The 24,051-nt window shown below is 45.3% G+C and overlaps 1 protein-coding gene across 1 annotated transcript; it reads right to left on the bottom strand.

The window, feature by feature from the left end:
- Nucleotides 1–4,336: 4,336 nt before the first annotated feature.
- Nucleotides 4,337–23,577, bottom strand: LOC131989257 (probable serine/threonine-protein kinase dyrk2; the record flags this gene model as incomplete). The annotated part of the gene is made up of 7 exons (XM_059354446.1): nt 4,337–4,396; nt 5,610–5,725; nt 5,788–5,794; nt 8,425–8,472; nt 17,407–17,526; nt 22,108–22,161; nt 23,530–23,577. Coding segments are annotated over 7 exons (453 nt in total), but the record flags the coding sequence as incomplete, so codon positions are not given.
- Between the last annotated feature and the right edge of the window lie 474 nt (nt 23,578–24,051).

Below are 24,051 nucleotides of genomic sequence, written 5' to 3'. Positions count from 1 at the left end.
GAACAACAAACTGTGAACAACTGTGCTCAACAAAGCAACAAACAAAAACTTAAAAAAAATGTTAAATTCATCTCTTTTTCATTGGTCTCAATTTAGCGTTTGCAAAAGCTCTGCCCCCTTAGTTACTGTTGCTATGCCCGTCAAGCTTCCATGACCGTCAGCAGCCATGGAGCGGACGGGCGCTATTTTAGCGAGTGTTTTTGGCAACATGGTCTCACATGAATCCGTGAAATAGCCACGGATTCGCTCAATAGCATGTGCTATAGGCTACATATGTAATTTTACTGAAGGACTGAATGAATATGGAACCGGACTGGGTGTATTGATAACGATGGTTGATAACGGTGATATTTATTCACTCAACCAGAAACATCCAATTTTTCCCGAAAACATCAGCAGCTCCCATTGTTTTACAGCAAAGAGATGAAAGTGATCGACCCATGAAAACGATAGCGATGGGCTAATTCACCAGCGTTATCATCCTTTTTTTCCAGTAAATCCAAGGCTAACGTACATGGTCAAAATTATATACGGTTTGAAAGATAAGAAGTTAGATTCTAGTTTCACATCACTTATTTTATAGGAAACATAACATGATTTTAGTAGATAATGTGAAATTTTTATAGAATGTTAGCCAAAAGCCGGCCAATGTGGGATTCAGTGACGCTAGCTATTCGCACTGTACAGCCCTGTAATATGTTAAGCTCCTAGCAACATTGCTAGCTAGCTTAGCATGCTAATTTTACAGAAGGTGTCATTAAAATGAGTTCATTGGACTAGTTTTTCACAAGCAGGTAAGGTAAGAAAAGAAAAGAATACTAGTTGACAGGAACTTTAGCTGTTAAATCTGGTTTGGGTTATCTCATCTAACAGCTAGACAATCATTATTTAGCTCATGTTAGCTTGCTAGCAGCTTAACTTGGAGCACATGTGTGTCTTTTGATTTTTGATACTTGGGAGGGCTCTCCCACACTGTTTAATCCACAGCCAGCAATGCTCCTCTTGTTTTTTGAGTTTGGTAAAAGGGGAAAAACGACTCCTTCTGCTAAACTCTTAGGGTACCTGGTGTCAGATTTACAAATCCTGTATACATACCATGTCACCTTGTTGCTCAGAGCTCAAGGCTTGACGGACCTTCTTCTCTTAGTAATGGTTGCTAAGTTATGATTGAGCGAGGATCGTTCGGGGGAGGAGTTTTGCGAACGATCAATTGCAGTCTTCCTTAATAGAGCACAATGATCATTTTGTACATTTCTCCTGAATTCTAAGGGCGTCTGAGTGTCCTGCCCAAACTCTTGTAATTTGCATACCACTCAAACTACATCATTAATTATTGTAATTTGTGTTTCCATGAGTTTCAGATCAAGATGCCAGATTGTCTCACAAGTCACACACAACATAAAATTGTAATCCATCTGTCACCACAACCTGGCAAACCCACAACCAGATTCAAGTGTGCAGCCAAAGATTCAAGATTTTGTGGGGATTTCAGTTCTCACAGAAACAATTATGAACCATGCTTAACATTTTACTGTAGTCTATTTAGAGGACATTTTTATTATATAAAAAAAGTTTTTAAAAGCACCAAACTGACACTTCAGTCAACTTACTGGCAAAGAGGTCCGGTATCACTGTACAATCTGCAGATTCCCTTATTGTAGCATGTTTTAGCACTTGGATGTAGACTGTTACATACAGTCACACAAGTGATGGCACCATTAACAGTCATTGGTTCGTAGTATTCAGCAAGTGTATTTCCCAACAACCTTTCACATACAGCTGGTGGGAAGAACACAGGGATAATTAGTTCTGTTAGTTTACTGTCTTTTCTTGCAAATACACATTTACACAGTGGAACACCAGCCAACTACCAGGTAGGACCTTATTCAGACCAAGCAGCAACCTCCGGGTCTGAGAAGTGATCCAAACCAGGAAGTGCCTTAAGCCAAAAAAATCCAAAAGGGGGCGCTGACGAAGGTTGCAGAAGCATTTGGGTCCTTCCATTTCAATACAAAATAAGAAAACTTCTCACTTGATTTTTTTAAGGACAACACTATGGTCTCAATTGCTAGTAAAAAATCAATCAATCAAAAAAGACAATATGATGTTAATTGTGTAAATAATGGCCCCATTTAGAAGAAGTCATCAGGAGAGAAGAAAAGCAATGCATATTCACGGCACTGTGTCAATAAAGGTTGATCTTTAAAAAAAAGGATGTTTACCGGTTAACTTACATAACTTTGACCTTTTCACAATGTATTTTCACTTAATGACTGTTCATTTTTGTTAGGTAAGTAATGTATATATATTTTGTTTTTGTTTTTTGCTAGCCAAAATTAACATTCTACAATTCTACAATGTAATTTAGCATACACTCATATCCAAAGGGACGTACAAATGAGAGTTAATACAACACAAGCAAGGATGAAGTTAAGAAACATAGCAAGAGTAAGTGCCGTGGGTTAAGTTTGAGTCCATAAGGACACAAGACACTGCGATAGCAGTCAATGCGATTCTTATCGCAGACATTAGTGTAGATCAAGAAATGGCAAATGGACCTGCATATATCACTTTTCTAGTCTTTGCGACCACTCAAAGCGCTTTACACTACAGACTGCGCTCATTCACCCTTTCACACACATTCATACAGGTGGCAGAGGCTACCCTGCCACCATTGGGAATTCATTCATACACTGATAGCAATTTGGGGTTCAGTATCTTGCTCAAGGATACTTCGACATGTAGCTATGGTCAGGGATCGAACCACCAACGCTTCGGTTGGGTGGCAACCCGTTCTACCAACTGAGCCACAGCCGCCCTGAGCAAGAGTGAAGGTGTTCAGTAAGTTGGGTCTTCAGTTTCTTCTTAAAGATTGATAAGGTCTCAGGAGAATGGATGGAGTTTGGAAGCTCGTTCCACCACCAGGTGCGACAAAAAAAATAAAAAAAACCCTGCAAAATTAAAATGTTTTCTCTTTCAGGTTTCACTATCCTGTCCTCAGAGCTCGCACAAAATGCAAATAGTCACAATTAAATATGGAAACATCTTTACCAATTTGACAACACATGCAGCATTTTGAAAACATTAACCAACTTGATGGAGCAAAAAATGTTTCAATTTCATGATACAAGAACATCAACATCTCGCAACAAAAACATCGCTTTGATGCAACGAGTCCTCCAAAAAAATGATACCCAAATAATCAGTTTGTTTCTCCACCATTTCACGATCGTCAGATTGGTGTTTTTGTTTGTCATCAAGTTGGTGAATGTATTTAAATGCTGCACATGTGTTGCCAAGTTGGGGGAAGTTTTTTCTTCATTTGTTTGTTTGTGTTGTAGTTCTACTTACAGCCCATATCCACTTCTGCTGTATCCACTATGGGTTCAGTTGTGACATCATAAGGACAATCTGAAAATTCAGATGACAAAAAATGACTTTCCATTATGTATGTATACAATGACTTTTCAGTTTACAAAACATTTTATAACATAAAGCTTATAACTTAATGCTAATCAAACTCTAACTAATCTTGTGATGTGCTAACAGTGTATACTCCATATAATTATGGATTGAAATAATTTTTTTCTGTGCTACCTGCTTTGCAGTCAACAAGCTCCACGACAGCCTCCTTAACTTCTTCAAAGACGGCTTCATATTGTGTTTCGGAGTTGGCATTGTTTGGAATTGCCAAAATCACGTCATGTTTGACATTAACCCTAAAAAAGAAAGAATTTTATACAGTATGTCAGTACAAGTGAGGTTGTTATTATGCAGTTCAGAATATACAGTGTTGGTGAGACTGTTTACTTTTATAAACATCCTACTATTTCGATCATTATTATTGCTAGTAAACATGCGTATCTTTATTCCAATATGAGGAACCAAGTAATTCACGACCAAACAGACATTGCAGTTACAATGAGACTGTCCTCCATTAGAATTATGACACTACGTGTCCTTTAAACAACACCAAATTTTGACCCATATTTACATTTGTAGTTAGTGGCGGTTAATAGTCTGTCTAATAGTTTGTCCTAACCTTAGGGAAGTTGTATCAAAGCCTAAACTTAATAAAACTATAGGAATTTTACAACATTAACAGTGTGTTTAAAATGACAACCATTGTCTGTTGTTCTCCAGCCACAGGTAAGGGCTGCTAAATTTAGAAACACTCCTGTTGTATTTAAGGGTAGCAACAAACACCAAAGAAAGTGTTGCTAGACTACTTTACAGTTGTGTTGCAGATCTAACTGTATCTCTATTTAGTTGTCATTACATCACATCTACTATTGGCCTCATGGGTTTAAGATCCTTAAGGATTTATGTGCTCAATTTACCCTTGTGCTCTTGGTGTCATGCTGTAGATAGCCATGGCTTCATCTGATAATCTCACCTGAATAAAAGATAGGACAATTGTTAACATTCAATATCTGATTCGACACCCTGCTAAAAAGCTGTTTGAATAGTTTTACCTCTTCTGCAGTGTTATCTGAGAATTTAACCAAAGGGTTTCCACGGCTAAGAAAAAAGAACAAGAGAGAAACTGTCATGAAATAGAAAAGTGCTCTCAGTACAGTGCCAATCTCTGCCAGGAATGAAGAATCTCCACTAAGTGAAATGGGTTTATTTTGGGTTCATACTGTTGTAGTAGTGGCAGTCAGCATAGCCCTAATTGTCCTGAACTCCATTCACAAAACAAGTTTTTTAAAAAGCTTTTTAAATTGTTGTCTTGCAGACAGACCTGACAAATCCTGTATTCAACCTTTTTACACATTGGCATCATGTTGTAGAAAAATCGACATACTTTTGATCCGTCTAAAATCAGTTGATGAGCTTATGCCCGAAGGAGATAAAATAGCACTTGGTAGTGCTATTACAATTAAGTCACTTAAGTCACTAATCCTTGTCTGTTCCTGTGTTAGCAATGTATAGCAAAATACAATAAAAAGGGTTTTGTTTTTGACAATCAGAAGTACATTACCTGACACTAGTTACCACCACTCCTTTAAAGTTTTTTATTTTTTTTTCCAGGTAATATGTTTCCATCTGAAATAGTAAAGAAAAAATGCCATTCATAATGTTTCAAAAGCAGAATGCCGAATGAATAAATGAACTTGTCAAATGAAATGATGTGGGTCATTTATCCTACTCCACATGAATTGTGTCCTATAACTGTGTACTATTGGAGTTGTATTTCAGTATGACCTGTCTTAATCATCACTATTTTGCTTTTCATAATTATTTATGTGCTACCTTTGTCACTTGCCAAAATCTTACATTCAAAGCATTCTTAATAATACATGTATTGCTTGAATTAGAATTTTTGGACAAGGGTAAAAAAAGTCATGCTGTAAACTTTTATGCATCCCTACCCTTGCTGTTGTTTTAGAATATTGCTATCGTTGTGTAAGTGTGCTTGATGAATGCAGATTTGACGATTGCATTTTCTCGTGTAAGAACACAATTAGCCATGTAAAGCCCCAGATGTTACAGCATACTGGTCAGTAAAGGAAGACATATAGGTTACTTTATCTTTATCTTACTGACAGAATGTGTCCAGTACCTACATGGTGCTAAACCAGCATAACATCCATTTTCGCATTTACCTGTTTAGTGAAGTTTCCAACAAACTCTTTGTATTCAGGTGAAGTTTGGTCATCATATTTATCATTAAATTCCTCATTGATCACCACATTAACAACGACTGACCTGTTGAGTGCAGCTGCAAAGGGGATAAAACACATTTGACACCATTAAAAATATTTAAGGCAACAACTAATGTACTCAGTAACTGTTAGTTGTTATAACAAAGAAGTTATAACAAAGAACAAAGAAGATGATAGTACCTGGCTCAATAGTTTCAACAAATTCGCAAAATTTTCCACTGAATGCATCAAGACATGTGCAGTTGATTCCATTGAAATATCCTCCATTTTGGCAGTTATACGGCTTTACTGTGGTAATTGGTTGAATCGTTGTTTTGGTGGCAGTTGATGTTATTTGTGTGGTTGGGTCATCAATTGGTTGTTTGGTTGATGGTATGGCTGGTTGTGTAGTTGGTAAAGTAATGGTTGGTAGGCCTGTTGGTATAACAGTTGGTGTTCTGGTTGGTTCTATTGGAGGTAAGGATGGTGGTTCAGTTGGCTGAGTTGATGGTGTGTGTGTTGTAAAGGTTACTGTGTCAGTGGGACTAGTTGATTGAGATAGCAAGGTGGTAGCAGCAGGTTCAGACGTCACTGTATCTGTAGAACCTGTAGGTTCAGTTAGCGGAGTGGTCTCTGCAGACTGTGATGTTACTGAATCAGTTGAAGCTGTTGATTCAGATGCGAAGGTGGTACCAGCAGTCTCAGATGTTGTATCAGTAGAACTTGTAGGTTCAGGTGACATGGTTGTCTGGGCAGTGACAGAGGTTACTGTGCCAGTGGGATTGGTTGATTGAGATACCAAGGTGGTAGCAGCAGGTTCAGACGTCACTGTATCTGTAGAACCTGTAGGTTCAGTTAGCGGAGTGGTCTCTGCAGACTGTGATGTTACTGAATCAGTTGAAGCTGTTGATTCAGATGCGAAGGTGGTACCAGCAGTCTCAGATGTTGGATCAGTAGAACTTGTAGGTTCAGGTGACATGGTTGTCTGGCCAGTAAAAGAGGTTACTGTGTCAGTGGGACTGGTTGATTGAGATACCAAGGTGGTAGCAGCAGATTCAGACGTCACTCTATCTGTAGAACCTGTAGGTTCAGTTAGCGGAGTGGTCTCTGCAGACTGTGATGTTACTGAATCAGTTGAAGCTGTCGATTGAGATGCGAAGGTGGTACCAGCAGTATCAGATGTTGGATCAGTAGAACTTGTAGGTTCAGGTGACATGGTTGTCTGGCCAGTGACAGAGGTTACTGTGTCAGTGGGACTGGTTGATTGAGATACCAAGGTGGTAGCAGCAGGTTCAGACATCAATGTATCTGTAGAACCTGTAGGTTCAGTTAGCGGAGTGGTCTCTGCAGACTGTGATGTTACTGAATCAGTTGAAGCTGTCGATTGAGATGCGAAGGTGGTACCAGCAGTCTCAGATGTTGGATCAGTAGAACTTGTAGGTTCAGGTGACATGGTTGTCTGGCCAGTAACAGAGGTTACTGTGTCAATGGGACTGGTTGATTGAGACACCAAGGTGGTAGCAGCAGATTCAGACGTCAGTGTACCTGTAGAACCTGTAGGTTCAGTTAGCGGAGTGGTCTCTGCAGACTGTGATGTTACTGAATCAGTTGAAGCTGTCGATTGAGATGCGAAGGTGGTACCAGCAGTCTCAGATGTTGGATCAGTAGAACTTGTAGGTTCAGGTGACATGGTTGTCTGGCCAGTGACAGAGGTTACTGTGTCAGTCGCGCTGGTTGATTGAGATACCAACGTGGTAGCAGCAGATTCAGACGTCACTGTTTCTGTAAAACCTGTAGGTTCAGTTAGCGGAGTGGTGTCTGCAGACTGTGATGTTACTGAATCAGTTGAAGCTGTCGATTCAGATGCGAAGGTGGTACCAGTAGTCTCAGATGTTGGATCAATAGAACTTGTAGGTTCAGGTGACATGGTTGTCTGGCCAGTGACAAAGGTTACTGTGTCAGTGGGACTGGTTGATTGAGATACCAAGGTGGTAGCAGCAGGTTCAGACATCACTGTATCTGTAGAACCTGTAGGTTCAGTTAGCGGAGTGGTCTCTGCAGACTGTGATGTTACTGAATCAGTTGAAGCTGTCGATTGAGATGCGAAGGTGGTACCAGCAGTCTCAGATGTTGGATCAGTAGAACTTGTAGGTTCAGGTGACATGGTTGTCTGGCCAGTGACAGAGGTTACTGTTTCAGTGGGACTGGTTGATTGAGATACCAAGGTGGTAGCAGCAGATTCAGACGTCACTGTAGAACCTGTAGGTTCAGTTAGTGGAGTGGTCTCTGCAGACTGTGATGTTACTGAATCAGTTGAAGCTGTCGAATGAGATGCGAAGGTGGTACCAGCAGTCTCAGATGTTGTATCAGTAGAACTTGTAGGGTCAGGTGACATGGTTGTCTGGCCAGTGACAGAGGTTACTGTGTCAGTGGGACTGGATGATTGAGATACCATGGTGGTAGCAGCAGGTTCAGACTTCACTGTATCTGTAGAACCTGTAGGTTCAGTTAGCGGAGTGGTCTCTGCAGACTCTGATGTTAATGAATCAGTTGAAGCTGTCGATTGAGATGCGAAGGTGGTACCAGCAGTCTCAGATGTTGTATCAGTAGAACTTGTAGGTTCAGGTGACATGGTTGTCTGGCCAGTGACAGAGGTTACTGTGTCAGTGGGACCGGTTGATTGAGATACCAAGGTGGTAGCAGCAGATTCAGACGTCACTGTAGAACCTGTAGGTTCAGTTAGCGGAGTGGTGTCTGCAGACTGTGATGTTACTGAATCAGTTGAAGCTGTCGATTGAGATGCGAAGGTGGTACCAGCAGTCTCAGATGTTGTATCAGTAGAACTTGTAGGTTCAGGTGACATGGTTGTCTGGCCAGTGACAGAGGTTACTGTGTCAGTGGGACTGGTTGATTGAGATACCAAGGTGGTAGCAGCAGATTCAGACGTCACTGTAGAACCTGTAGGTTCAGTTAGCGGAGTGGTGTCTGCAGACTGTGATGTTACTGAATCAGTTGAAGCTGTCGATTGAGATGCGAAAGTGGTACCAGCAGTCTCAGATGTTGTATCAGTAGAACTTGTAGGTTCAGGTGACATGGTTGTCTGGCCAGTAACAGAGGTTACTGTGTCAGTGGGACTGGTTGATTGAGATACCAAGGTGGTAGCAGCAGATTCAGACGTCACTGTTTCTGTAGAACCTGTAGGTTCAGTTAGCAGAGTGGTCTCTGCAGACTGTGATGTTACTGAATCAGTTGAAGCTGTCGATTGAGATGCGAAGGTGGTACCAGCAGTCTCAGATGTTGTATCAGTAGAACTTGTAGGTTCAGGTGACATGGTTGTCTGGCCAGTGACAGAGGTTACTGTGTCAGTGGGACTGGTTGATTGAGATACCAAGGTGGTAGCAGCAGATTCAGACGTCACTGTATCTGTAGAACCTGTAGGTTCAGTTAGCGGAGTGGTCTCTGCAGACTGTGATGTTACTGAATCAGTTGAAGCTGTCGATTCAGATGCGAAGGTGGTACCAGCAGTCTCAGATGTTGTATCAGTAGAACTTGTAGGTTCAGGTGACATGGTTGTCTGGCCAGTAACAGAGGTTACTGTGTCAGTGGGACTGGTTGATTGAGATACCAAGGTGGTAGCAGCAGATTCAGACGTCACTGTTTCTGTAGAACCTGTAGGTTCAGTTAGCAGAGTGGTCTCTGCAGACTGTGATGTTACTGAATCAGTTGAAGCTGTCGATTGAGATGCGAAGGTGGTACCAGCAGTCTCAGATGTTGTATCAGTAGAACTTGTAGGTTCAGGTGACATGGTTGTCTGGCCAGTGACAGAGGTTACTGTGTCAGTCGGACTGGTTGATTGAGATACCAAGGTGGTAGCAGCAGATTCAGACGTCACTGTAGAACCTGTAGGTTCAGTTAGCGGAGTGTTCTCTGCAGACTGTGATGTTACTGAATCAGTTGAAGCTGTCGATTGAGATGCGAAGGTGGTACCAGCAGTCTCAGATGTTGTATCAGTAGAACTTGTAGGTTCAGGTGTCATGGTTGTCTGGCCAGTGACAGAGGTTACTGTGTCAGTGGGACTGGTTGATTGAGATACCAAGGTGGTAGCAGCAGATTCAGACGTCACTGTATCTGTAGAACCTGTAGGTTCAGTTAGCGGAGTGGTCTCTGCAGACTGTGATGTTACTGAATCAGTTGAAGCTGTCGATTCAGATGCGAAGGTGGTACCAGCAGTCTCAGTTGTTGGATCAGTAGAACTTGTAGGTTCAGGTGACATGGTTGTCTGGCCAGTGACAGAGGTTACTGTGTCAGTGGGACTGGTTGATTGAGATACCAAGGTGGTAGCAGCAGATTCAGACGTCACTGTAGAACCTGTAGGTTCAGTTAGCGGAGTGGTGTCTGCAGACTGTGATGTTACTGAATCAGTTGAAGCTGTCGATTGAGATGCGAAAGTGGTACCAGCAGTCTCAGATGTTGTATCAGTAGAACTTGTAGGTTCAGGTGACATGGTTGTCTGGCCAGTAACAGAGGTTACTGTGTCAGTGGGACTGGTTGATTGAGATACCAAGGTGGTAGCAGCAGATTCAGACGTCACTGTTTCTGTAGAACCTGTAGGTTCAGTTAGCAGAGTGGTCTCTGCAGACTGTGATGTTACTGAATCAGTTGAAGCTGTCGATTGAGATGCGAAGGTGGTACCAGCAGTCTCAGATGTTGTATCAGTAGAACTTGTAGGTTCAGGTGACATGGTTGTCTGGCCAGTGACAGAGGTTACTGTGTCAGTGGGACCGGTTGATTGAGATACCAAGGTGGTAGCAGCAGATTCAGACGTCACTGTAGAACCTGTAGGTTCAGTTAGCGGGGTGGTGTCTGCAGACTGTGATGTTACTGAATCAGTTGAAGCTGTCCATTGAGATGCGAAGGTGGTACCAGCAGTCTCAGATGTTGTATCAGTAGAACTTGTAGGATCAGGTGACATGGTTGTCTGGCCAGTGACAGAGGTTACTGTGTCAGTCGGGCTGGTTGATTGAGATACCAAGGTGGTAGCAGCAGATTCAGACGTCACTGTTCCTGTAGAACCTGTAGGTTCAGTTAGCAGAGTGGTGTCTGCAGACTGTGATGTTACTGAATCAGTTGAAGCTGTCGATTGAGATGCGAAGGTGGTACCAGCAGTCTCAGATGTTGTATCAGTAGAACTTGTAGGTTCAGGTGACATGGTTGTCTGGCCAGTGACAGAGGTTACTGTGTCAGTCGCGCTGGTTGATTGAGATACCAACGTGGTAGCAGCAGATTCAGACGTCACTGTTTCTGTAGAACCTGTAGGTTCAGTTAGCGGGGTGGTCTCTGCAGACTGTGATGTTACTGAATCAGTTGAAGCTGTCGATTGAGATGCGAAGGTGGTACCAGCAGTCTCAGATGTTGTATCAGTAGAACTTGTAGGTTCAGGTGACATGGTTGTCTGGCCAGTGACAGAGGTTACTGTGTCAGTGGGACTGGTTGATTGAGATACCAAGGTGGTAGCAGCAGATTCAGACGTCACTGTAGAACCTGTAGGTTCAGTTAGCGGAGTGGTCTCTGCAGACTGTGATGTTACTGAATCAGTTGAAGCTGTCGATTGAGATGCGAAGGTGGTACCAGCAGTCTCAGATGTTGGATCAGTAGAACTTGTAGGTTCAGGTGACATGGTTGTCTGGCCAGTGACAGAGGTTACTGTGTCAGTGGGACTGGTTGATTGAGATACCAAGGTGGTAGCAGCAGGTTCAGACGTCACTGTATCTGTAGAACCTGTAGGTTCAGTTAGCGGAGAGGTCTCTGCAGACTGTGATGTTACTGAATCAGTTGAAGCTGTCGATTCAGATGCGAAGGTGGTACCAGCAGTCTCAGATGTTGGATGAGTAGAACTTGTAGGTTCAGGTGATATGGTTGTCTGGCCAGTGACAGAGGTTACTGTGTCAGTGGGACTGGTTGATTGAGATACCAAGGTGGTAGCAGCAGATTCAGACGTCACTGTAGAACCTGTAGGTTCAGTTAGCGGAGTGGTCTCTGCAGACTGTGATGTTACTGAATCAGTTGAAGCTGTCGATTGAGATGCGAAGGTGGTACCAGCAGTCTCAGATGTTGTATCAGTAGAACTTGTAGGTTCAGGTGACATGGTTGTCTGGCCAGTGACAGAGGATACTGTGTCAGTCGGGCTGGTTGATTGAGATACCAAGGTGGTAGCAGCAGATTCAGACGTCACTGTTTCTGTAGAACCTGTAGGTTCAGTTAGCGGGGTGGTCTCTGCAGACTGTGATGTTACTGAATCAGTTGAAGCTGTCGATTGAGATGCGAAGGTGGTACCAGCAGTCTCAGATGTTGTATCAGTAGAACTTGTAGGTTCAGGTGACATGGTATTCTGGCCAGTGACAGAGGTTACTGTGTCAGTGGGACTGGTTGATTGAGATACCAAGGTGGTAGCAGCAGATTCAGACGTCACTGTAGAACCTGTAGGTTCAGTTAGCGGAGTGGTGTCTGCAGACTGTGATGTTACTGAATCAGTTGAAGCTGTCGATTGAGATGCGAAGGTGGTACCAGCAGTCTCAGATGTTGTATCAGTAGAACTTGTAGGTTCAGGCGACATGGTTGTCTGGCCAGTGACAGAGGTTACTGTGTCAGTGGGACTGGTTGATTGAGATACCATGGTGGTAGCAGCAGATTCAGACGTCACTGTTCCTGTAGAACCTGTAGGTTCAGTTAACGGGGTGGTCTCTGTAGACTGTGATGTTACTGAATCAGTTGAAGCTGTCGATCGAGATGCGAAGGTGGTACCAGCAGTCTCAGATGTTATATCAGTAGAACTTGTAGGTTCAGGTGACATGGTTGTCTGGCCAGTGACAGAGGTTACTGTGTCAGTCGCGCTGGTTGATTGAGATACCAAGGTGGTAGCAGCAGATTCAGACGTCACTGTTTCTGTAGAACCTGTAGGTTCAGTTAGCAGAGTGGTCTCTGCAGACTGTGATGTTACTGAATCAGTTGAAGCTGTCGATTGAGATGCGAAGGTGGTACCAGCAGTCTCAGATGTTGTATCAGTAGAACTTGTAGGTTCAGGTGACATGGTTGTCTGGCCAGTGACAGAGGTTACTGTGTCAGTGGGACTGGTTGATTGAGATACCAAGGTGGTAGCAGCAGATTCAGATGTCACTGTAGAACCTGTAGGTTCAGTTAGCGGGGTGGTGTCTGCAGACTGTGATGTTACTGAATCAGTTGAAGCTGTCCATTGAGATGCGAAGGTGGTACCAGCAGTCTCAGATGTTGTATCAGTAGAACTTGTAGGATCAGGTGACATGGTTGTCTGGCCAGTGACAGAGGTTACTGTGTCAGTCGGGCTGGTTGATTGAGATACCAAGGTGGTAGCAGCAAGTTCAGACGTCACTGTTCCTGTAGAACCTGTAGGTTCAGTTAGCGGAGTGGTGTCTGCAGACTGTGATGTTACTGAATCAGTTGAAGCTGTCGATTCAGATGCGAAGGTGGTACCAGCAGTCTCAGATGTTGTATCAGTAGAACTTGTAGGTTCAGGTGACATGGTTGTCTGGCCAGTGACAGAGGTTACTGTGTCAGTCGCGCTGGTTGATTGAGATACCAACGTGGTAGCAGCAGATTCAGACGTCACTGTTTCTGTAGAACCTGTAGGTTCAGTTAGCGGGGTGGTCTCTGCAGACTGTGATGTTACTGAATCAGTTGAAGCTGTCGATTGAGATGCGAAGGTGGTACCAGCAGTCTCAGATGTTGTATCAGTAGAACTTGTAGGTTCAGGTGACATGGTTGTCTGGCCAGTGACAGAGGTTACTGTGTCAGTGGGACTGGTTGATTGAGATACCAAGGTGGTAGCAGCAGATTCAGACGTCACTGTAGAACCTGTAGGTTCAGTTAGCGGAGTGGTGTCTGCAGACTGTGATGTTACTGAATCAGTTGAAGCTGTCGATTGAGATGCGAAGGTGGTACCAGCAGTCTCAGATGTTGTATCAGTAGAACTTGTAGGTTCAGGCGATATGGTTGTCGGGCCAGTGACAGAGGTTACTGTGTCAGTGGGACTGGTTGATTGAGATACCAAGGTGGTAGCAGCAGATTCAGACGTCACTGTTCCTGTAGAACCTGTAGGTTCAGTTAGTGGGGTGGTCTCTGTAGACTGTGATGTTACTGAATCAGTTGAAGCTGTCGATTGAGATGCGAAGGTGGTACCAGCAGTCTCAGATGTTATATCAGTAGAACTTGTAGGTTCAGGTGACATGGTTGTCTGGCCAGTGACAGAGGTTACTGTGTCAGTCGCGCTGGTTGATTGAGATACCAAGGTGGTAGCAGCAGATTCAGACGTCACTGTTTCTGTAGAACCTGTAGGTTCAGTTAGCGGGGTGGTCTCTGCAGACTGTGATGTTACTGAATCAGTTGAAGCTGTCGATTGAGATGCGAAGGTGGTACCAGCAGTCTCAGATGTTGTATCAGTAGAACTTGTAGGTTCAGGTGACATGGTTGTCTGGCCAGTGACAGAGGTTACTGTGTCAGTGGGACTGGTTGATTGAGATACCAAGGTGGTAGCAGCAGATTCAGACGTCACTGTAGAACCTGTAGGTTCAGTTAGCGGAGTGGTCTCTGCAGACTGTGATGTTACTGAATCAGTTGAAGCTGTCGATTGAGATGCGAAGGTGGTACCAGCAGTCTCAGATGTTGGATCAGTAGAACTTGTAGGTTCAGGTGACATGGTTGTCTGGCCAGTGACAGAGGTTACTGTGTCAGTGGGACTGGTTGATTGAGATACCAAGGTGGTAGCAGCAGGTTCAGACGTCACTGTATCTGTAGAACCTGTAGGTTCAGTTAGCGGAGAGGTCTCTGCAGACTGTGATGTTACTGAATCAGTTGAAGCTGTCGATTCAGATGCGAAGGTGGTACCAGCAGTCTCAGATGTTTGATGAGTAGAACTTGTAGGTTCAGGTGACATGGTTGTCTGGCCAGTGACAGAGGTTACTGTGTCAGTGGGACTGGTTGATTGAGATACCAACGTGGTAGCAGCAGATTCAGACGTCACTGTTTCTGTAGAACCTGTAGGTTCAGTTAGCGGAGTGGTCTCTGCAGACTGTGATGTTACTGAATCAGTTGAAGCTGTAGATCCAGATGCGAAGGTGGTGCCAGCAGTCTCAGATGTTGTATCAGTAGAACTTGTAGGTTCAGGCGACATGGTTGTCTGGCCAGTGACAGAGGTTACTGTGTCAGTGGGACTGGTTGATTGAGATACCAAGGTGGTAGCAGCAGATTCAGACGTCACTGTAGAACCTGTAGGTTCAGTTAGCGGAGTGGTGTCTGCAGACTGTGATGTTACTGAATCAGTTGAAGCTGTCGATTGAGATGCGAAGGTGGTACCAGCAGTCTCAGATGTTGTATCAGTAGAACTTGTAGGTTCAGGCGATATGGTTGTCTGGCCAGTGACAGAGGTTACTGTGTCAGTGGGACTGGTTGATTGAGATACCAAGGTGGTAGCAGCAGATTCAGACGTCACTGTTCCTGTAGAACCTGTAGGTTCAGTTAGTGGGGTGGTCTCTGTAGACTGTGATGTTACTGAATCAGTTGAAGCTGTCGATTGAGATGCGAAGGTGGTACCAGCAGTCTCAGATGTTATATCAGTAGAACTTGTAGGTTCAGGTGACATGGTTGTCTGGCCAGTGACAGAGGTTACTGTGTCAGTCGCGCTGGTTGATTGAGATACCAAGGTGGTAGCAGCAGATTCAGACGTCACTGTTTCTGTAGAACCTGTAGGTTCAGTTAGCGGGGTGGTCTCTGCAGACTGTGATGTTACTGAATCAGTTGAAGCTGTCGATTGAGATGCGAAGGTGGTACCAGCAGTCTCAGATGTTGTATCAGTAGAACTTGTAGGTTCAGGTGACATGGTTGTCTGGCCAGTGACAGAGGTTACTGTGTCAGTGGGACTGGTTGATTGAGATACCAAGGTGGTAGCAGCAGATTCAGACGTCACTGTAGAACCTGTAGGTTCAGTTAGCGGAGTGGTCTCTGCAGACTGTGATGTTACTGAATCAGTTGAAGCTGTCGATTGAGATGCGAAGGTGGTACCAGCAGTCTCAGATGTTGGATCAGTAGAACTTGTAGGTTCAGGTGACATGGTTGTCTGGCCAGTGACAGAGGTTACTGTGTCAGTGGGACTGGTTGATTGAGATACCAAGGTGGTAGCAGCAGGTTCAGACGTCACTGTATCTGTAGAACCTGTAGGTTCAGTTAGCGGAGAGGTCTCTGCAGACTGTGATGTTACTGAATCAGTTGAAGCTGTCGAATGAGATGCGAAGGTGGTACCAGCAGTCTCAGATGTTGGATGAGTAGAACTTGTAGGTTCAAGTGACATGGTTGTCTGGCCAGTGACAGAGGTTACTGTGTCAGTGGGACTGGTTGATTGAGATACCAAGGTGGTAGCAGCAGATTCAGACGTCACTGTAGAACCTGTAGGTTCAGTTAGCGGAGTGGTGTCTGCAGACTGTGATGTTACTGAATCAGTTGAAGCTGTCGATTGAGATGCGAAGGTGGTACCAGCAGTCTCAGATGTTGTATCAGTAGAACTTGTAGGTTCAGGCGATATGGTTGTCTGGCCAGTGACAGAGGTTACTGTGTCAGTGGGACTGGTTGATTGAGATACCAAGGTGGTAGCAGCAGATTCAGACGTCACTGTTCCTGTAGAACCTGTAGGTTCAGTTAGTGGGGTGGTCTCTGTAGACTGTGATGTTACTGAATCAGTTGAAGCTGTCGATTGAGATGCGAAGGTGGTACCAGCAGTCTCAGATGTTATATCAGTAGAACTTGTAGGTTCAGGTGACATGGTTGTCTGGCCAGTGACAGAGGTTACTGTGTCAGTCGCGCTGGTTGATTGAGATACCAAGGTGGTAGCAGCAGATTCAGACGTCACTGTTTCTGTAGAACCTGTAGGTTCAGTTAGCGGGGTGGTCTCTGCAGACTGTGATGTTACTGAATCAGTTGAAGCTGTCGATTGAGTTGCGAAGGTGGTACCAGCAGTCTCAGATGTTGTATCAGTAGAACTTGTAGGTTCAGGTGACATGGTTGTCTGGCCAGTGACAGAGGTTACTGTGTCAGTGGGACTGGTTGATTGAGATACCAAGGTGGTAGCAGCAGATTCAGACGTCACTGTAGAACCTGTAGGTTCAGTTAGCGGAGTGGTCTCTGCAGACTGTGATGTTACTGAATCAGTTGAAGCTGTCGATTGAGATGCGAAGGTGGTACCAGCAGTCTCAGATGTTGGATCAGTAGAACTTGTAGGTTCAGGTGACATGGTTGTCTGGCCAGTGACAGAGGTTACTGTGTCAGTGGGACTGGTTGATTGAGATACCAAGGTGGTAGCAGCAGGTTCAGACGTCACTGTATCTGTAGAACCTGTAGGTTCAGTTAGCGGAGAGGTCTCTGCAGACTGTGATGTTACTGAATCAGTTGAAGCTGTCGATTCAGATGCGAAGGTGGTACCAGCAGTCTCAGATGTTGGATGAGTAGAACTTGTAGGTTCAGGTGACATGGTTGTCTGGCCAGTGACAGAGGTTACTGTGTCAGTGGGACTGGTTGATTGAGATACCAACGTGGTAGCAGCAGATTCAGACGTCACTGTTTCTGTAGAACCTGTAGGTTCAGTTAGCGGAGTGGTCTCTGCAGACTGTGATGTTACTGAATCAGTTGAAGCTGTAGATCCAGATGCGAAGGTGGTGCCAGCAGTCTCAGATGTTGTATCAGTAGAACTTGTAGGTTCAGGTGATATGGTTGTCTGGCCAGTGACAGAGGTTACTGTGTCAGTGGGACTGGTTGATTGAGATACCAAGGTGGTAGCAGCAGATTCAGACGTCACTGTTTCTGTAGAACCTGTAGGTTCAGTTAGCGGAGTGGTCTCTGCAGACTGTGATGTTACTGAATCAGTTGAAGCTGTCGATTGAGATGCGAAGGTGGTACCAGCAGTCTCAGATGTTGTATCAGTAGAACTTGTAGGTTCAGGTGACATGGTTGTCTGGCCAGTGACAGAGGTTACTGTGTCAGTGGGACTGGTTGATTGAGATACCAAGGTGGTAGCAGCAGATTCAGACGTCACTGTAGAACCTGTAGGTTCAGTTAGCGGAGTGGTGTCTGCAGACTGTGATGTTACTGAATCAGTTGAAGCTGTCGATTGAGATGCGAAGGTGGTACCAGCAGTCTCAGATGTTGTATCAGTAGAACTTGTAGGTTCAGGCGACATGGTTGTCTGGCCAGTGACAGAGGTTACTGTGTCAGTGGGACTGGTTGATTGAGATACCAAGGTGGTAGCAGCAGATTCAGACGTCACTGTTCCTGTAGAACCTGTAGGTTCAGTTAACGGGGTGGTCTCTGTAGACTGTGATGTTACTGAATCAGTTGAAGCTGTCGATTGAGATGCGAAGGTGGTACCAGCAGTCTCAGATGTTATATCAGTAGAACTTGTAGGTTCAGGTGACATGGTTGTCTGGCCAGTGACAGAGGTTACTGTGTCAGTCGCGCTGGTTGATTGAGATACCAAGGTGGTAGCAGCAGATTCAGACGTCACTGTTTCTGTAGAACCTGTAGGTTCAGTTAGCGGGGTGGTCTCTGCAGACTGTGATGTTACTGAATCAGTTGAAGCTGTCGATTGAGATGCGAAGGTGGTACCAGCAGTCTCAGATGTTGTATCAGTAGAACTTGTAGGTTCAGGTGACATGGTTGTCTGGCCAGTGACAGAGGTTACTGTGTCAGTGGGACTGGTTGATTGAGATACCAAGGTGGTAGCAGCAGATTCAGACGTCACTGTAGAACCTGTAGGTTCAGTTAGCGGGGTGGTCTCTGCAGACTGTGATGTTACTGAATCAGTTGAAGCTGTCGATTGAGATGCGAAGGTGGTACCAGCAGTCTCAGATGTTGGATCAGTAGAACTTGTAGGTTCAGGTGACATGGTTGTCTGGCCAGTGACAGAGGTTACTGTGTCAGTGGGACTGGTTGATTGAGATACCAAGGTGGTAGCAGCAGGTTCAGACGTTACTGTATCTGTAGAACCTGTAGGTTCAGTTAGCGGAGAGGTCTCTGCAGACTGTGATGTTCCTGAATCAGTTGAAGCTGTCGATTCAGATGCGAAGGTGGTACCAGCAGTCTCAGATGTTGGATGAGTAGAACTTGTAGGTTCAGGTGACATGGTTGTCTGGCCAGTGACAGAGGTTACTGTGTCAGTGGGACTGGTTGATTGAGATACCAACGTGGTAGCAGCAGATTCAGACGTCACTGTTTCTGTAGAACCTGTAGGTTCAGTTAGCGGAGTGGTCTCTGCAGACTGTGATGTTACTGAATCAGTTGAAGCTGTAGATCCAGATGCGAAGGTGGTGCCAGCAGTCTCAGATGTTGTATCAGTAGAACTTGTAGGTTCAGGTGACATGGTTGTCTGGCCAGTGACAGAGGTTACTGTGTCAGTGGGACTGGTTGATTGAGATACCAAGGTGGTAGCAGCAGATTCAGACGTCACTGTAGAACCTGTAGGTTCAGTTAGCGGAGTGGTCTCTGCAGACTGTGATGTTACTGAATCAGTTGAAGCTGTCGATTGATATGCGAAGGTGGTACCAGCAGTCTCAGATGTTGTATCAGTAGAACTTGTAGGTTCAGGTGACATGGTTGTCTGGCCAGTGATAGAGGATACTGTGTCAGTCGGGCTGGTTGATTGAGATACCAAGGTGGTAGCAGCAGATTCAGACGTCACTGTTTCTGCAGAACCAGTAGGTTCAGTTAGCGGGGTGGTCTCTGCAGACTGTGATGTTACTGAATCAGTTGAAGCTGTAGATTGAGATGCGAAGGTGGTACCAGCAGTCTCAGATGTTGTATCAGTAGAACTTGAAGGTTCAGGTGACATGGTTGTCTGGCCAGTGACAGAGGTTACTGTGTCAGTGGGACTGGTTGATTGAGATACCAAGGTGGTAGCAGCAGATTCAGACGTCACTGTAGAACCTGTAGGTTCAGTTAGCGGAGTGGTGTCTGCAGACTGTGATGTTACTGAATCAGTTGAAGCTGTCGATTCAGATGCGAAGGTGGTACCAGCAGTCTCAGATGTTGTATCAGTAGAACTTGTAGGTTCAGGCGACATGGTTGTCTGGCCAGTGACAGAGGTTACTGTGTCAGTGGGACTGGTTGATTGAGATACCAAGGTGGTAGCAGCAGATTCAGACGTCACTGTAGAACCTGTAGGTTCAGTTAGCGGAGTGGTGTCTGCAGACTGTGATGTTACTGAATCAGTTGAAGCTGTCGATTCAGATGCGAAGGTGGTACCAGCAGTCTCAGATGTTGTATCAGTAGAACTTGTAGGTTCAGGTGACATGGTTGTCTGGCCAGTGATAGAGGATACTGTGTCAGTCGGGCTGGTTGATTGAGATACCAAGGTGGTAGCAGCAGATTCAGACGTCACTGTTTCTGCAGAACCAGTAGGTTCAGTTAGCGGGGTGGTCTCTGCAGACTGTGATGTTACTGAATCAGTTGAAGCTGTCGATTGAGATGCGAAGGTGGTACCAGCAGTCTCAGATGTTGTATCAGTAGAACTTGAAGGTTCAGGTGACATGGTTGTCTGGCCAGTGACAGAGGTTACTGTGTCAGTGGGACTGGTTGATTGAGATACCAAGGTGGTAGCAGCAGATTCAGACGTCACTGTAGAACCTGTAGGTTCAGTTAGCGGAGTGGTGTCTGCAGACTGTGATGTTACTGAATCAGTTGAAGCTGTCGATTGAGATGCGAAGGTGGTACCAGCAGTCTCAGATGTTGTATCAGTAGAACTTGTAGGTTCAGGCGACATGGTTGTCTGGCCAGTGACAGAGGTTACTGTGTCAGTGGGACTGGTTGATTGAGATACCAAGGTGGTAGCAGCAGATTCAGACGTCACTGTTCCTGTAGAACCTGTAGGTTCAGTTAACGGGGTGGTCTCTGTAGACTGTGATGTTACTGAATCAGTTGAAGCTGTCGATTGAGATGCGAAGGTGGTACCAGCAGTCTCAGATGTTATATCAGTAGAACTTGTAGGTTCAGGTGACATGGTTGTCTGGCCAGTGACAGAGGTTACTGTGTCAGTCGCGCTGGTTGATTGAGATACCAAGGTGGTAGCAGCAGATTCAGACGTCACTGTTTCTGTAGAACCTGTAGGTTCAGTTAGCGGGGTGGTCTCTGCAGACTGTGATGTTACTGAATCAGTTGAAGCTGTCGATTGAGATGCGAAGGTGGTACCAGCAGTCTCAGATGTTGTATCAGTAGAACTTGTAGGTTCAGGTGACATGGTTGTCTGGCCAGTGACAGAGGTTACTGTGTCAGTGGGACTGGTTGATTGAGATACCAAGGTGGTAGCAGCAGATTCAGACGTCACTGTAGAACCTGTAGGTTCAGTTAGCGGGGTGGTCTCTGCAGACTGTGATGTTACTGAATCAGTTGAAGCTGTCGATTGAGATGCGAAGGTGGTACCAGCAGTCTCAGATGTTGGATCAGTAGAACTTGTAGGTTCAGGTGACATGGTTGTCTGGCCAGTGACAGAGGTTACTGTGTCAGTGGGACTGGTTGATTGAGATACCAAGGTGGTAGCAGCAGGTTCAGACGTTACTGTATCTGTAGAACCTGTAGGTTCAGTTAGCGGAGAGGTCTCTGCAGACTGTGATGTTCCTGAATCAGTTGAAGCTGTCGATTCAGATGCGAAGGTGGTACCAGCAGTCTCAGATGTTGGATGAGTAGAACTTGTAGGTTCAGGTGACATGGTTGTCTGGCCAGTGACAGAGGTTACTGTGTCAGTGGGACTGGTTGATTGAGATACCAACGTGGTAGCAGCAGATTCAGACGTCACTGTTTCTGTAGAACCTGTAGGTTCAGTTAGCGGAGTGGTCTCTGCAGACTGTGATGTTACTGAATCAGTTGAAGCTGTAGATCCAGATGCGAAGGTGGTGCCAGCAGTCTCAGATGTTGTATCAGTAGAACTTGTAGGTTCAGGTGACATGGTTGTCTGGCCAGTGACAGAGGTTACTGTGTCAGTGGGACTGGTTGATTGAGATACCAAGGTGGTAGCAGCAGATTCAGACGTCACTGTAGAACCTGTAGGTTCAGTTAGCGGAGTGGTCTCTGCAGACTGTGATGTTACTGAATCAGTTGAAGCTGTCGATTGATATGCGAAGGTGGTACCAGCAGTCTCAGATGTTGTATCAGTAGAACTTGTAGGTTCAGGTGACATGGTTGTCTGGCCAGTGATAGAGGATACTGTGTCAGTCGGGCTGGTTGATTGAGATACCAAGGTGGTAGCAGCAGATTCAGACGTCACTGTTTCTGCAGAACCAGTAGGTTCAGTTAGCGGGGTGGTCTCTGCAGACTGTGATGTTACTGAATCAGTTGAAGCTGTAGATTGAGATGCGAAGGTGGTACCAGCAGTCTCAGATGTTGTATCAGTAGAACTTGAAGGTTCAGGTGACATGGTTGTCTGGCCAGTGACAGAGGTTACTGTGTCAGTGGGACTGGTTGATTGAGATACCAAGGTGGTAGCAGCAGATTCAGACGTCACTGTAGAACCTGTAGGTTCAGTTAGCGGAGTGGTGTCTGCAGACTGTGATGTTACTGAATCAGTTGAAGCTGTCGATTCAGATGCGAAGGTGGTACCAGCAGTCTCAGATGTTGTATCAGTAGAACTTGTAGGTTCAGGCGACATGGTTGTCTGGCCAGTGACAGAGGTTACTGTGTCAGTGGGACTGGTTGATTGAGATACCAAGGTGGTAGCAGCAGATTCAGACGTCACTGTAGAACCTGTAGGTTCAGTTAGCGGAGTGGTGTCTGCAGACTGTGATGTTACTGAATCAGTTGAAGCTGTCGATTCAGATGCGAAGGTGGTACCAGCAGTCTCAGATGTTGTATCAGTAGAACTTGTAGGTTCAGGTGACATGGTTGTCTGGCCAGTGATAGAGGATACTGTGTCAGTCGGGCTGGTTGATTGAGATACCAAGGTGGTAGCAGCAGATTCAGACGTCACTGTTTCTGCAGAACCAGTAGGTTCAGTTAGCGGGGTGGTCTCTGCAGACTGTGATGTTACTGAATCAGTTGAAGCTGTCGATTGAGATGCGAAGGTGGTACCAGCAGTCTCAGATGTTGTATCAGTAGAACTTGAAGGTTCAGGTGACATGGTTGTCTGGCCAGTGACAGAGGTTACTGTGTCAGTGGGACTGGTTGATTGAGATACCAAGGTGGTAGCAGCAGATTCAGACGTCACTGTAGAACCTGTAGGTTCAGTTAGCGGAGTGGTGTCTGCAGACTGTGATGTTACTGAATCAGTTGAAGCTGTCGATTCAGATGCGAAGGTGGTACCAGCAGTCTCAGATGTTGTATCAGTAGAACTTGTAGGTTCAGGCGACATGGTTGTCTGGCCAGTGACAGAGGTTACTGTGTCAGTGGGACTGGTTGATTGAGATACCAAGGTGGTAGCAGCAGATTCAGACGTCACTGTTCCTGTAGAACCTGTAGGTTCATTTAGCGGGGTGGTCTCTGTAGACTGTGATGTTACTGAATCAGTTGAAGCTGTCGATTGAGATGCGAAGGTGGTACCAGCAGTCTCAGATGTTGTATCAGTAGAACTTGTAGGTTGAGGTGACATGGTTGTCTGGCCAGTGACAGAGGTTACTGTGTCAGTCACGCTGGTTGATTGAGATACCAACGTGGTAGCAGCAGATTCAGACGTCACTGTTTCTGTAGAACCTGTAGGTTCAGTTAGCGGGGTGGTCTCTGCAGACTGTGATGTTACTGAATCAGTTGAAGCTGTCGATTGAGATGCGAAGGTGGTACCAGCAGTCTCAGATGTTGTATCAGTAGAACTTGTAGGTTCAGGTGACATGGTTGTCTGGCCAGTGACAGAGGTTACTGTGTCAGTCGCGCTGGTTGATTGAGATACCAACGTGGTAGCAGCAGATTCAGACGTCACTGTTTCTGTAGAACCTGTAGGTTCAGTTAGCGGGCTGGTCTCTGCAGACTGTGATGTTACTGAATCAGTTGAAGCTGTCGATTGAGATGCGAAGGTGGTACCAGCAGTCTCAGATGTTGTATCAGTAGAACTTGTAGGTTCAGGTGACATGGTTGTCTGGCCAGTGACAGAGGTTACTGTGTCAGTGGGACTGGTTGATTGAGATACCAAGGTGGTAGCAGCAGATTCAGACGTCACTGTAGAACCTGTAGGTTCAGTTAGCGGAGTGGTCTCTGCAGACTGTGATGTTACTGAATCAGTTGAAGCTGTCGATTGAGATGCGAAGGTGGTACCAGTAGTCTCAGATGTTGTATCAGTAGAACTTGTAGGTTCAGGTGACATGGTTGTCTGGCCAGTGACAGAGGTTACTGTGTCAGTGGGACTGGTTGATTGAGA

The sequence above is a fragment of the Centropristis striata genome, chromosome 17 (genome assembly GCF_030273125.1).
Source record: "Centropristis striata isolate RG_2023a ecotype Rhode Island chromosome 17, C.striata_1.0, whole genome shotgun sequence".
Lineage (NCBI taxonomy): Eukaryota > Metazoa > Chordata > Actinopteri > Perciformes > Serranidae > Centropristis > Centropristis striata.
Note: the sequence above shows the minus strand (reverse complement) of the source record. Positions and strands in the feature narration are given on the sequence as shown.